Below are 13,376 nucleotides of genomic sequence, written 5' to 3' on the forward strand. Positions count from 1 at the left end.
TCGGAGGGTGAGTACTGAGGGAGTGCTGCACTGTCGGAGGGTCAGTACTGAGGGAGTGCTGCACTGTCGGAGGTGTTTTTTTGATGTTAAGAGGCCCAGTTTTCCCCCTGCAGTGGGTGTGAAGTTCTTGTTTAACATGGGGAATGAGGATCCTGTGCTGCTGGATCACCTGCCATTGCCGGATAGAGACACTCCATGGCCCCACCAGCCGCCGCCGCGCCCGCTCTACCGCCGCTATAGCAACCCGATCCTCTTCTCTGATTGGCCCGTCAGGCTGACCAATTAAAAAAAGTTAACAAAACAATGCGGCAAACAGTAAAAATCCAAATTAGAAATAAACATTTATTAACAAATTAAGAATCGGTTTAACAAATTAATTCAGAGTATTATTTCCCGGGCACTCCAGTTCCTCTTGGCAACCACCCCGTCCATCCATTTGTTTGAACACTATTGGTCCAACTACCCTCACAAGGGTGTCAATCAAATGATCTCAGCGATCCGGCCTGTCAATCACATGGGCCCCGCCCCCCCGTTGGTTAATGATGTCATCGGCCGAGAACCCGACTTCCACCGGAAGTGGTGTGTCACGTGATCCCAGTGGAGCGGGAGGCAACGGTCGGTGCTGATTTCCGGCCTTGGGAGGCTGGCTGAAAGTTGAGTTGAAACCCGGTGGCGGCGGCTCGAAGCGATGGACAGCCAGGGCAGGAAAGTCGTGGTGTGCGACAACGGCACTGGGGTAGGTGGCTACTAATTTAGATGAGATGTGAGTAGAGGAAGTGAGGCGGTGGCCCCGGGAGTCTGGCCTGTGCGGTTGCCGCGCTCCTCCCTGGCCGGCAGCAGGAGTGAGAGGGAGGAGGAGGAGGAGGAGGGAGGGTGAACGGCTCGTCTCAGTGAGACCGCGCCTCATGTATGCACTCCTGCATTTAGATAGCGCCTTGATCACGATTACACTGTGTCTCCAGTACAAATCAGGCTATTCGGCTTTACTGGTCCCTGTTGGTATTCCTGTTTCACACCAGCTTCCTTCCACCTCCTCACCTCAGCACTGGCTCAATATGCAGCACTCTGTCCAGTGAGAAGGTTGTAGATACAAGTCCCACTCCGGGCACTTGAGCACAAAAATCTAGGCTGCCACTCCAGTGCAGTACTGAGGGACTGCTACACTCTCAGAGGTACTGTCTTTCATAATGAGGCATTAAACTGAGGCCCTGTCTGCTCTCCCTGATGTACAAGATTCCATCGCACGATTGCAAAGAAGCGCAGGGGTTTTTCCCTCAGTATCCTGGGCCAATATTTAGCCCCCAGTCACCATCACAAAAACAGATTATCTGGTCATTATCACTTTGCTGTTTGTGGGAGCTTGCTGTGTGTAATTTGGCTGCTGGGTTTTCTACATTACAGCAATGACTGCACTTCAAAAAGTATTTCATTGATTGTAAAGCACTTTGGGATGTCCTGAGGTGGTGAAAGGTGCTACACAAATGCATGTTTTTTTTATCAGCGTAAACTTCTATTTTTACTCCCTTGTCTATTTTTTTTTAAATTTCCTGTTAAATGCGTCTATGCTACTGGCCTCAAGTACTCCCTGTAGTAGCAAGTTCCACATTCTCAGCACTCTGGGTAAAGCAGTTTCTTCTCAGTTTTTTACTGAATTTATTAGTGACAATCTTATGTTTGTAGCCCCTAGTTTTGTTCTCCCTGGAAACAACATCTTCACATCACTGTATTGAACCATTTCATAATTTTAAAGATCCCTATTAGGTTACCCCTTAGTCTTTTCTGGAAACAAGAGCCCCAGCCTATTTTCCTGATGGTTATAATCGATCAGTTCAAGTATCATCCTTGTGTGTCTTTTAACACCTTTAGTCCCTCAATATCCTTTTATAATTCTGAGACTAGAACTGTGGACAGTACTCCAGCCACTAGTAAAGCACCCCAAGATGCTTCATAGGAGTGATCATTAAACAAAAGTTGACACTGAGTCGCACAAGGGGATATTGGAACAAGTGACCAAAAGCTTGGTCAAAGTGTTAAGTTTTTAGGAGCACCTTTAAAGGAAGAAAAAGAGGTAGAGGTGCTTAGGGAGGTATGGCTACCAATAAAAATGGAAAATGAAAACCAGAGATGAGCAAGAGGCCAGGACTGGAGGAGCGCAGAGATCTCAGAGAATTACAGGGATGGAGGTGTTTCCAGAGTTGGGGCATGACAGCATTGTCTGTCTCATCTGCCTTTCAGCAGTCAACAGCACTGGGAGAGGCTGAACCATCTCCACTGCTTAAGTTGCATGTCGCATTACGGCCAACCACTGAACCAGACTACGAGTTGTGATTTGGAATGCCCATTCTGAAAGGGCAGTGGAAATGGATTCGACAGTAATTTTCAAAAGGAAGTTAGATAACTAGTTGTAAACAAAAAAAATGCAGGTCTATGGGGAAAGAGAAGGGGAGTGGGACTCGTGGGGTAACTCAAAGCTAGCACAGGCACGAAGGGATGAATGGTCTCCTGTGCTACGTTTCTATTAGAGAAGAAAATTGAGAACAGACACCTATTCACTAAAAAAGCGAAGACTGTGGCCTTCCCTTGTTGGTTTGGCTTTTGCTACTCTTTGTTCTTTGCAACTGCTATGCTCAATGTTTAATGTTCCTGTAAATGTTTTTTTGTGAATACTTCTGTAGATTTGAGTAAATGTGCACTGTGCAGGGTAGCGTCCAAAGTAGAATGCTTTGCAAAGCATGTGCTTTGAGAAGGCTTGTGGATGCCACTTGCTAAAAACTTCTGGTTTATTGACGTATCTTCATGATGTATTATGTCTTCAAAACATATTAATTATTCTGTATAATTTGAGGAACTTTCCCCACACTCCCCCTGTGAGATTTTGTGAAGAGTTTTGCAGGTGATGGGTGCTGTGACATGTGCTAAGAGGTACTTGGGCTTCTTTTGATCAAGTTTTGTGATTTACACTTGAGCATCACGTAAATCAAAAAAAAACTTCCAATTCAGAAATTATTTCAGATTACTGTTAAAATTTGATCACGAATGTGTTCCTAATAGTAATTGAAACATATGCTATTTGGAATGGGAAATAGTTGTTGCTCAATGTAATTACAGCAGTGAATAAATGGAACTTTGACCTTTGGATTAATGGAATAGACGAAGAGGGCTGAGTGGCTGCTTCCTGTGCTAAAATCTCTCTGCTGACTTGGTATTCTCCCCAAGGGTGTTTACTGTGCAAGCAGGAGCTGACAGGAAGTGTGCGCACTAGCCCCAAGCCGCATTTTTAAATGTGGTTATGAACTGATGCCAAAGATCATACATGCTTTAAAATGAATATGTAAGGGAAGGGTGGAGGTGAGCTAGTTTGTCCACTGACTTGTGCTTTTGGGGTGGTCCGGGAGAAAAACTCCACAAATGGGAGAATGCATTACTTGGTGTCTTACTGAATTGTACAGATTCGAAGATCTCTTGTTTCTCCATGGTCTGAGCTGAGGTAGTTGATTTCAGCAAGACAGGAGCTGACAAACTGCATTTGGCCTTGTTGCATTGAACGAGAAAGGTGGAAACCGACCAGGGTTCCGCTCCTTGTTGCTGTCCATTGACTGACTACAGCTGGAAAGGGTATGCATGTTGATGCCTGGCAAAAGCAGTAACAGAGCTCTGCTCAGCTGTGATGCCCACCACAGCTGACTAGCCTGCTGGCCCTCACACAAACCACTGCCTGCCAAGACACCAGAGCACTGTCCACATTTGTGTAGCGACCCTTGAATTTAAGTCAGCACCTTTGAAGAAACAAGGAGAGCATGAGGGTGCTTTGACTTTTGAAAGACTAATGCTCAAGCAGCAGTTATAAATCATCAGATTCAAGATTCACATATTACCCCCCCCCCCCCCCTCCACCAGTCAACAGCAATTTGTACTTATATAGCATCTTTAATGTAGTAAAATGGCCTAAGGTGTTTCACAGGAGTGTTATCAAACAGCGTTACTGAGCCACAAAAAATATTAGGACAGGTAACCAAAAGTTTGGTCCAAGGAATAGGTTTTAAGGAGCATCTTAAATGAGGAAAGAGAGGTGGAGGTTTCGGGAGGGAATTCCAAAACTTGGGGCCCAGGCAGCTGAAGGCAAGGCCACCAATGGTGAAGTGATGAAAATTAAAAATTAGTGGCGAGATCCTGGAAAATGTAGACCATTTCCCATATCTTGGGAGCCTCCTCTCGGTGAAGGCAGACGTAGACAATGAAGTTCATCATCGGCTCCAATGTGCCAGCTCAGCCTTCAGCCGACTGAGGAAGAGAGTATTTGAGGATCAGGATCTCAAACCCAAGGCTAAGATCATGGTTTACCAGGCAGCAGTGATCCTGCTACATGCTTCAGAAACGTGAACAACCTACTGCAGGCACCTCAAAGCACTGGAGAAGTACCACGAGAAGTGTCTCCGCTAGATCCTGCAAATCCGGTGGCAAGAAAGGAGGTCCAACGGCAGTGTCCTCTCCCAAGCCAACCTGCTTGGCGTTGAGGCACTAATCTCAAAATAGCTTTGCTGGGTGGGACATGTCATTTGCATGCCTGACACCTGACTCCCAAAGCAGCTGTTCTACTCTCAACTTCATAGCAGCAAGAGACTCCCAGGCAGGCAGCGGCAACGCTTTAGAGATGGTCTCAAAGCATCCCTAAAGAGATCAGACATTCCCGTCGACTCATGGGAGTCCCTGGCTTGTGACTGTCCTGCAGATCACACTAGACTTATCAGCCATCTCAGAACCCATTGATCTGGAGCAGAAGCAAGGGACTGCATAAGAAGGAAATTGTGGCAAAGAATTTTTAAATCTAGGCATTGCTTAACTGGGAACCTGTGGCAGTCGGCAAGCACAGTCGTAACAATAGTCTTTCATGTTCAAAGACTATCACTAAGATGTGGCAAGGATTTAGTCTGTTACACACGGTTCAGCTATTTGCAAGAATTCCATGTAGTGATGTCCTGCACATTTGCATTACACTCAATGGAAACTGTTAAAACGGAAGCATTAAGTGGCATATCTATCCATGGGTAATTTTCTTTGCTTTCGAATGCAACAGTTAGTTTGTGCAGTGGTGGTAATGAAGTGCAATGTTATTGTCCTATTAATATTGGCTGTTGCCTGTGCTAGAAGGTCAAGGTTCATGTACTGTAAAGAGTTAATATGGGTTGGAAAGTGTTTATGTAAGATTCTGTAATGCATGATAGAGCATTAATGTTTTGTTAGGAAAGATTTAACTATGCTGGTGTACTAACTTTACAAGAACAGTTTCCTCGAGTATTCTAAAATGCAGGTCATCAAAATTAAAACTACACTGGCGGTCTCCATTACTTCCAAATATGATGCAAGTTGACAAACTCTGATATTTGTAACTATTTATTCTTACCCTGGCTATAACCATTTTATTGGTGTATGTGCATGTCTGACTATAAGCAGCATGAATTTTGGTCATGCACTCATTTTGTGAATTAGTGTTTTACTGTTTTAGGACTCTTGTGGTCATGCAGTCAGTAGCAGCAGGTTTCCATCTTTACACCATCTGTAGATCAGTGACTTGTTCTCACAAAATGTACTGACGAGTTACAGGAAAATGTCATATTTGTGCACCTTCCCCAACGTGTTTCCAAATGTGTTCTTTTTCACAAGAAATCTCTATCCCCTGCAAGGTCGTATTTTTTTGATAGAGTGGGGAACAGTTACACATATTTCAGTGACTACTGTAGTTGTGTACTTAATTATTGGAATGCAAACAAGGTCTGTACAAAATTGTGTACTGGATATAGCTAGTGTCATGCTCCTGGTGCCATAGAGGGAATATTATAAATAATGGTTGATAAAGGAACACACAAATTAGAGGAGTGAACAGATTCATGGCAGATGTAGATAAATGAATAGTGCATTCTAGGGAAAAATAACTGAAATATACCCCCAAATGGTAAAGTTCTCAGTCGAGTAGAAGAGCAGAGAGTTCAGATCTTAAAGACATCATCTATCTGCAATCCTGCTTTTAACCACTGGAGCAGCAACCAACAGCTTGCATCTTAACATCGTAAAACATCCCACAGTGCTTCATAGGAATGTTATCAAACAAAATGTGACACTGAGCCCCATAAGGAGATTATTAGGACAGGTGAACAAAAGCTTGATCCAAGAGATAGACTTTAAGGAATTCCTTAAAGGAGGAGAGAGAGGGGTGAAGTTCTTCACAGAAATTCCAGAGCTTGGGGTCCAGGCAGCTGAAAGCACTGCCACTAATGGTGGAGCAATTAAAATCGGGGATGCTCAAAAGGCCAGAATTGGAGAAGGCTTACAGGGCTGGAGGAGGTTTTCAGAGATAGGGAGGGGCAAGGCCATTGAGAGATTTGAAAGCAAAGATAATTTTATTAAATTGCTTTCATTTTAAAGTCAACCAATGCTAAGCTATATAAAATTGTGGAAGTTTAAGGAAGTTGCCCTTAAATTGTACTGTACTCTGCTAGATAACAGCTATGTTGAGTTCAGTTCCAGTCATTGAGACAAAAGGGAGATACTCAACTTCTGGGAGCAGTAAAAGAGCAAAGAGATTGGTTCCTTGTGATCCTGCTCTCTAGTACCTGTGAAGATTGGAGAAACTTGGATTTTTCAGCCTTGAAAGATGGTGACTGAGGTGCTAGAGGTACTGAAGATATATTACTAATTAATAACTATCAAATATTAAAATCATGACTGTAGGGGAAGTGGTAGTGGAGGGCAGGTTCGAACAAGGAAGAGATAAATTTAGGACTGATATCAGGAAGTTCTTCAGTCCCTAACACATGAAATGGACTTCTGGATTGGATAGTGAAGGTTTAAACACTGGAATCATTTAACAAATACTTGTATCCTGTGATGGGACTATTGGGGCTTTCTGAATGAATGAGCTACAATGTCAACATTCAAAAAGGACATTGGTTTTATCTGGTACATCTGTGGTGTAGCTCCTCCAAGGCCACTAGATCCTTCCAAAATTGAATTCTATGCTTGAGATCATTCAGACTAAGGCTCTGTTCGGCTTTAGCATCACCTCGCTTTTAAACTAACCCCCTTAAGATAAAGGTCAATGTACCATTAGTCTTTGCACTAGCTTTCAGTGATTTGTGTACATGGACATAAATATTTTGCTCTTGCACAGCTCCTGGTCTCAACATTAAATTATTCTGATTTGTCTTTCCCAGTGGATGAGCTCACACTTCCCCACATTGACCTTCATCTGCTATAGTTTTACCCTCTCACTTATTTTCTGTCCCTTTGCAACTTCTTCCCATTTACCCAACTTAATGTGCCTCCGATATTAATCATCTACAAATTTGGATTTACAGCTCTCTATTCCTTCATTCTCATCATTAATGCACATGAAAACTGAGGCCACTGTACACTTTCCAGGGATGCCATTTATCTGATCCCACCAATGAGCCCTTTATCCCTACTGTGTCTCCTACCTCCCAAACGGTTGACTCTAATTCCATGCACTTTCATTTTTTGGAATAATCTCTTATATAATATGCAGAACCTTATCAGATGCCTTCTATAAAGTCCATATAGGTGACATCCGTAGACACTCCCCTATCTGCCAAGCTACTGACATCAAAAAAAAAATCACCCAGATGAGAGATTACCTAACCTCTGATCAGCTCATACTTGTCTAAGTGCTCAGTCACTGCCTTTGATAGATTCCAGCAACTTAGCCACAACTGATATACTGGTGGGTCTGTAATTACCTGGTTTATCCCTCCCTCCCTTTATAATGGAGTGACTTGTGCAATTTTGAAATCTAAAGGCACAGTTCGTGAATCTAGAGTGCTTTGAAAAATTGACTCTTGCATCTGCAATTTACTTCCCTTTCTTTCGATACCCTAGGGTATAAACCAGAGAGATTTGTCTATCTTCCATTATTTTTCTACATTACGATTGGTATTAATTCACTAAGTTCCCACTCTTGGACTTTTATTTTAGGTATCCGAGTACAACAGGTATTTTGTCCTCTTTCTCTAATGTGAAAATGAATACGAAATAATCATTTCGTCTGTCGTTTTCGTATCTTGTCTGGACCTGTCTTTGGTAGTCCTACATTCTTAATTCCCACTTTGGAGTAGAAAGTGGTTGTTATGCTTATTTGGGCATAACATGGGCACAAAGCATCGTAATTGAGCAGAGGGATAGTCTGTGCCCATTCTGTGCATGCATTGGTCCGACTGCTAAATTCATGTTGAATATATGTTAATGAGGGCATAACTAAAGCTTTTTGAAGGATGTCTTTTTCAAGTTTATTCCCGATAAGCGGGACAGGGGTCGGGCTCGGGATTCTCGAGTGGCTGCCAACAAGAGGCAAGTTTTCGTAACTCTTAAAAAAAAAAAAACTGAAGCTTGAAGGTGCAGGATTGCTCCCCCTGCCTCCACATCCTGACAATCACATGGCACCAAACGTCCCCATTGCTGTCTATTTTTCTCCTCCACTCCCATTTTTCTGATGCAACCCCATCCCCAGAACTTAGTCGAGGATCAGTGCAGGCTGTTTCAAACCAGATGTAGTGCAGCTATTTGCCAAGCCACCTTCCGAACCCGCAACCTCAAACACCTTGAAGGACGAGCAGCAGATGCATGGGAATGCTGCCACCTGCAAGTTCCCTTCCATGTCACACGCCATCGTGACTTGGAACTATATCGCTGTTCCTCACTGTCGCTGGGTCAAAATCCTGGAACTCCCTTCCCAACAGTACTGTGGGTGTACCCAGACCACCTGGATTTCAGTGGTCCATGAAGGCAGCTCACCACCACCCTCTCAGGCAATTAGGGATGACAACCCGTCTCTACCTCAATGCATTGGAATGTGGAGTACAGTGTTGCAAATTTGGGTGGCCATCATTAGCTGCTCGCATAGAGTCACCTTTTATCTGTTTCCTTTAATTCACGTTTCTGCCAGTGGATTAAAAATCGTCATTTGATATAGCATTTTTCAGCACTCCATCGTTGGCAACCATGCCTTCAGCTGCTAAGGCCCTAAGCTCTGGACTTCCCTCCATAAACCTCTCTACCCCTCTCTCCTCCTCTAAGATACTCTATAGAACCATAGAAAAATTACAGCACCGCAGGAGGCCATTCAGGCCATCATGTTCGTGCCGGCCAAAAAAACTAGCCCAATCTAATCCCACCTTCCAGCACCTGGTCCATAGCCTTGCAGGTTACAGCATTTCAGGTGCATATCCAGGTAGCTTTTAAATAAATTGAGGGTTTATGCCTCCACCACCATTCCTAGCAGTGAATTCCAGACACCCACCACCCTCTGGGTGAAAAAGATTTTCCTCATGTCCCCTCTAATCCTTCTACCAATCACCTTAAATCTGTGCACCCTGATAATTGACCTCTCCACTAGGGGAAACTCGTCCTTCCTGTCTACTCTATCTCGGCCTCTCATAATTTTGTATCCCTCTATTAAGTCACTCCTCAGCCTCATCTGTTCTAAGGAAAACAACCCTAGCCTGTCCTCATAGCTGCAACGTTCGACCCCTGGCAACATTCTTGTAAATCTCCTCTGTACACTCCAGAGCAATTATGTCCTTTCTCACTCTTTAAAACCTACCTCTTTGACCAAGCTTTTGGCCACCTGTCCCTAATATTCCGCTCTGTGGATCAGTGTCAGATTTTATTTGATCACTCCTCCACGTTGAATATGCTACGTAAATGATTGAGTAGTTTTTGTAGCAGGAAGGTTGTCACTGCTTAATTTATTTTCAAGTTAATGTATAATATCTGATAGGCTGGGAATTCTACAACGAGTAACTTGCCTCCTAACTCCCCAATGCCTGTCCACCATCTACAAGGCACAAGTCAGGAGTGTGATGGAATACTCTCCACTTGCCTGGATGGGTGCAGCTCCAGCAACACTCAAGAAGCTCGACACCATCCAGGACAAAGCAGCCCGTCCACAAACATTCACTCCCTCCACCACTGGCGCACAGTGGCAACAGTGTGTACCATCTACAAGATGCACGGCAGCAACGCACCAAGGCATCCTTGAAAGCAGCTGACAATATTCCAGCAATAGTACTGAAGACCTGTGCTCCAGAACTTGCTGCACCCCTAGCCAAGTTGTTCCAGTATAGCTGCAACACTGGCATCGACCTGGCAATGTGGAAAATTACCCAGGTATGTCCTGTACACGCAGCAGGACAAGTCCAACCCGGCCAATTACCGTCCCATCAGTCTACTCTCAATCATCAGCAAAGTGATGGAAGGTGTCATCAACAGTACCATCAAGCAGCGCTTGCTTAGCAATAACCTGCTCAGTGACACCCAGATGGGTTCCGACAGGGCCACTCAGCACCTGACCTCATTACAGCCTTGGTTCAAACATGGACAAAAGAGCTGAACTCGAGGTGAGGTGAGAGTGACTGCCCTTGACATCAAGGCAGCATTTGACAGAGTATGGCATCAAGGAGTCCTGGCAAAACTGGAGTCAATGGGAATCGGGGAAAACCCTCTGCCGGTTAGTCATACCTAGTGCAAAGGAAGATGGCTGTGGTTGTTGGAGGTCAATCATCTCAGCTCCAGGGCATCACTGCAGGAGTACCTCAGGGTAGTGTCCAAGGCCCAACCATCTTCAGCTGCTTCATCAATGACTTTCCTTCAGTCATAAGGTCAGAAGTGGGCATGTTCACTGATGATTGTACAATGTTCAGCACCATTTGCGACTCCTCAAATACCGAAGCAGTCCGTGTAGAAATGCAGCAAGACCTGGACAATATCCAGGCTTGGGCTGATGAGTGGCAAGTGACATTCACGCCACACAAGTGCCAGGCAATGACCATCTGCAACAAGAGAGAATCTAACCATCTCCCCTTGACATTCAGTGGCATTACCATCGCTGAATTCCCCCACTATCAACATCCTGGGGCTACCATAGACCAGAAACTGAACTGGAGTAGCCATATAAATACCATGGCTACAAGAGCAGGTCAGAGGCTAGGAATCCTGCGGCGAGTAATTCACCACCTTCCGTCCGGTTTCATTCCTTTTTATTGACTTCATAGCGGTTAGGTACAACTGAGTGGCTTGCTAGGGCATGTAAGTGTTAACCACATTGCTGTGGGTCTGGCGTCACATGTAGGCCAGACCAGGTAAGGACAGCAGATTTCCTTCCCTGAAGGACATTAGTGAACCTCCAACTCCAGCAACACTCAAGAAGCTCGACACCAACCAGGACAAAGCAGCCAGCTTGATTGGCACACCATCCACATTCACTCCCTCCACCACCGACGCACAGTGGCAGCAGTGTGTACCATCTACAAGATGCACTGCAGCAATGCACCAAGGATCCTTAGACAGCACCTTCCAAACCTGCGACCTCTACCACCTCGAAGGACAAGGGCAGCAGATGCATGGGAACACCACCACCTGCAAGTTCCCGTCCAAGTCACACACCAGCCTGGCTTGGAACTATATCGTCGTTCCTTCACTGTCGCTGGGTCAAAATCCTGGAAATCCCTTCCTAACAGCACTGTGGGTATACCTACCTTACATGGACTGCAGCGGTTCAAGTAGGCAGCTCACCACCACCTTCTCAAGGGCAATTAGGGATGAGTAATAAATGCTGGCATTGCCAGCAATGCTCACATCCCATGAATGAATAAGAGAAACAGATTTGTGTTGCTTAGTATTTTGAATTTTTTAGTCAGGTTATTTATAAAGTTATTCAGAACACTGTAGACATTTGAGAACTAACAAATTGAATGGATTTACTCCTGAGATACATACATATATATCTGCATGTATAAGTGTTTGTACATAATATATATTTGAGAATATTTGCTATTTAGAGCTGTGTTGGATCTGACTCAATACTGCATATAGTCATAAAAGTCAACGGTGTAAGAGCTAATCTTCAAGAGGGTAATTTCTGAGTGTTCAGCAGTTGTCCAAATTGTTTTTTTTCTGTGAAGGAATGATCTGCTTTGAGCCAAAGCAAGATAACTCTTTTCAGCCTGTTGTGACACAAGAACTTGTTTTTTTTCCTGTTTTGATAGATAGTTAACTGCAAAATGAATTGGCTATAAGAAACTAAATGATTTTTTTCCTTTTTGTCCCACTTTGTATAGTTTGTAAAGTGTGGCTATGCTGGCTCCAACTTTCCGGAGCACATCTTTCCGGCGCTGGTGGGTCGCCCCATCATCCGTTCCACTGCCAAAGTTGGGAATATTGAGATTAAGGTAAGGCTTTGGAAAGCTATGCTGTTAATGTAATGTCACTACATTTTTCCTAACCCATTTTATTCCATTGTGAACAGTATATGTATTGGATCCTTGCATGTTTTTGATCATTCTTTCAGTATAATGAACTGAAGGTAAAAACTAATCTTTCTTTTTTAATAGTAATACATACCTTACAAAAAAAAGTCAGCTTTTCTCTATGTTTGCACTCTTTCAGTCTTTTAAAATAGAAGCATTTAAATCACGTGTAATTGTTCTGTACAGATTATATAGATATACAGACTTTGTAAATGTCAAATGTTTATAAAGCCAAATTAAGATAAAAGGCCTTCACTTTTTGAGCTCTGGTATTAATTGCTAGACTTGACTATCGAAAATACACTACGGAAATAAATGTTTTAAGTGCTATTTCAAATTCATGCATTAGAAAGGGAGATTAAATACCAATGACCAAAACTGCAATGTCTTCAGTAAAGTTTTTTTTGAATGTGAGTAAAAAAAGTTTCTTCACTTTCCTTCTTTCCTCTCCCCCCATTCTCTGTCTTCCCACTCATTTTGGGTGAGGAGATAAACAGTCAGTCTTCTCTGAACTCCATCAATGTCATTCTGAGCGACCTGTTCAGAGAGACATTACAGTAGTTGAGGAATTACTTGGTTTCTGATTGTCAGCCCATACTTTAAGCCACCTCTACGTGAAATAGATTGTTTATAAAATATTGCAGGGTTAATTAAACATAGTTTTTCGTTGGATAGTGAAGCAAGTGTTGATGCATGGAATGGATTAAATCAGAAGTGAAACAATTTTTAGAAAATTTTGTCTTTTATCGGAGGCAATTTTTAAATATTTGCAATAAAAGATTCCTGACATTCATTAACTGGGTGGAAGAGGGTGAGTGTTTTTCACAGGTATTTGAAATGCCAGCAACTTCAAATATTTTACTCTTTCATGGCAGTTTGCAGCTTAATTCTAGTAGGTATAATCTGGGCAATCCTCACTGGACAATATAACTGTAGTCCTGATCTAGATTTAACGCTAGGACTTGTGAGTTAAAGTTTGGTCTTTTTGGCATGGCAATCTTAAGAGCTGTGGATGTTTTGACTGAAAATGGTCTTTCAAGTGACAGCTAACCAAAGGGAACT

The 13,376-nt window shown here is 43.4% G+C and overlaps 1 protein-coding gene across 1 annotated transcript in view; it reads left to right on the plus strand.

Annotated features, from left to right (window-relative positions):
* The first annotated feature begins 569 nt into the window (after nucleotides 1-569).
* Nucleotides 570-13,376, plus strand: part of actr2a (actin related protein 2a) — a 44,905-nt gene continuing 32,098 nt past the window's right edge. The window contains exons 1-2 of the mRNA XM_068044264.1: nucleotides 570-736; nucleotides 12,126-12,236. Coding sequence (XP_067900365.1) covers nucleotides 689-736; nucleotides 12,126-12,236 — 159 coding nt within the window. The 5' untranslated portion in view covers nucleotides 570-688. The remainder of the gene's footprint in view (nucleotides 737-12,125; nucleotides 12,237-13,376) is intronic.

Source organism: Heterodontus francisci, chromosome 13 (assembly GCF_036365525.1).
Source record: "Heterodontus francisci isolate sHetFra1 chromosome 13, sHetFra1.hap1, whole genome shotgun sequence".
Taxonomy (NCBI): Eukaryota; Metazoa; Chordata; class Chondrichthyes; order Heterodontiformes; family Heterodontidae; genus Heterodontus; species Heterodontus francisci.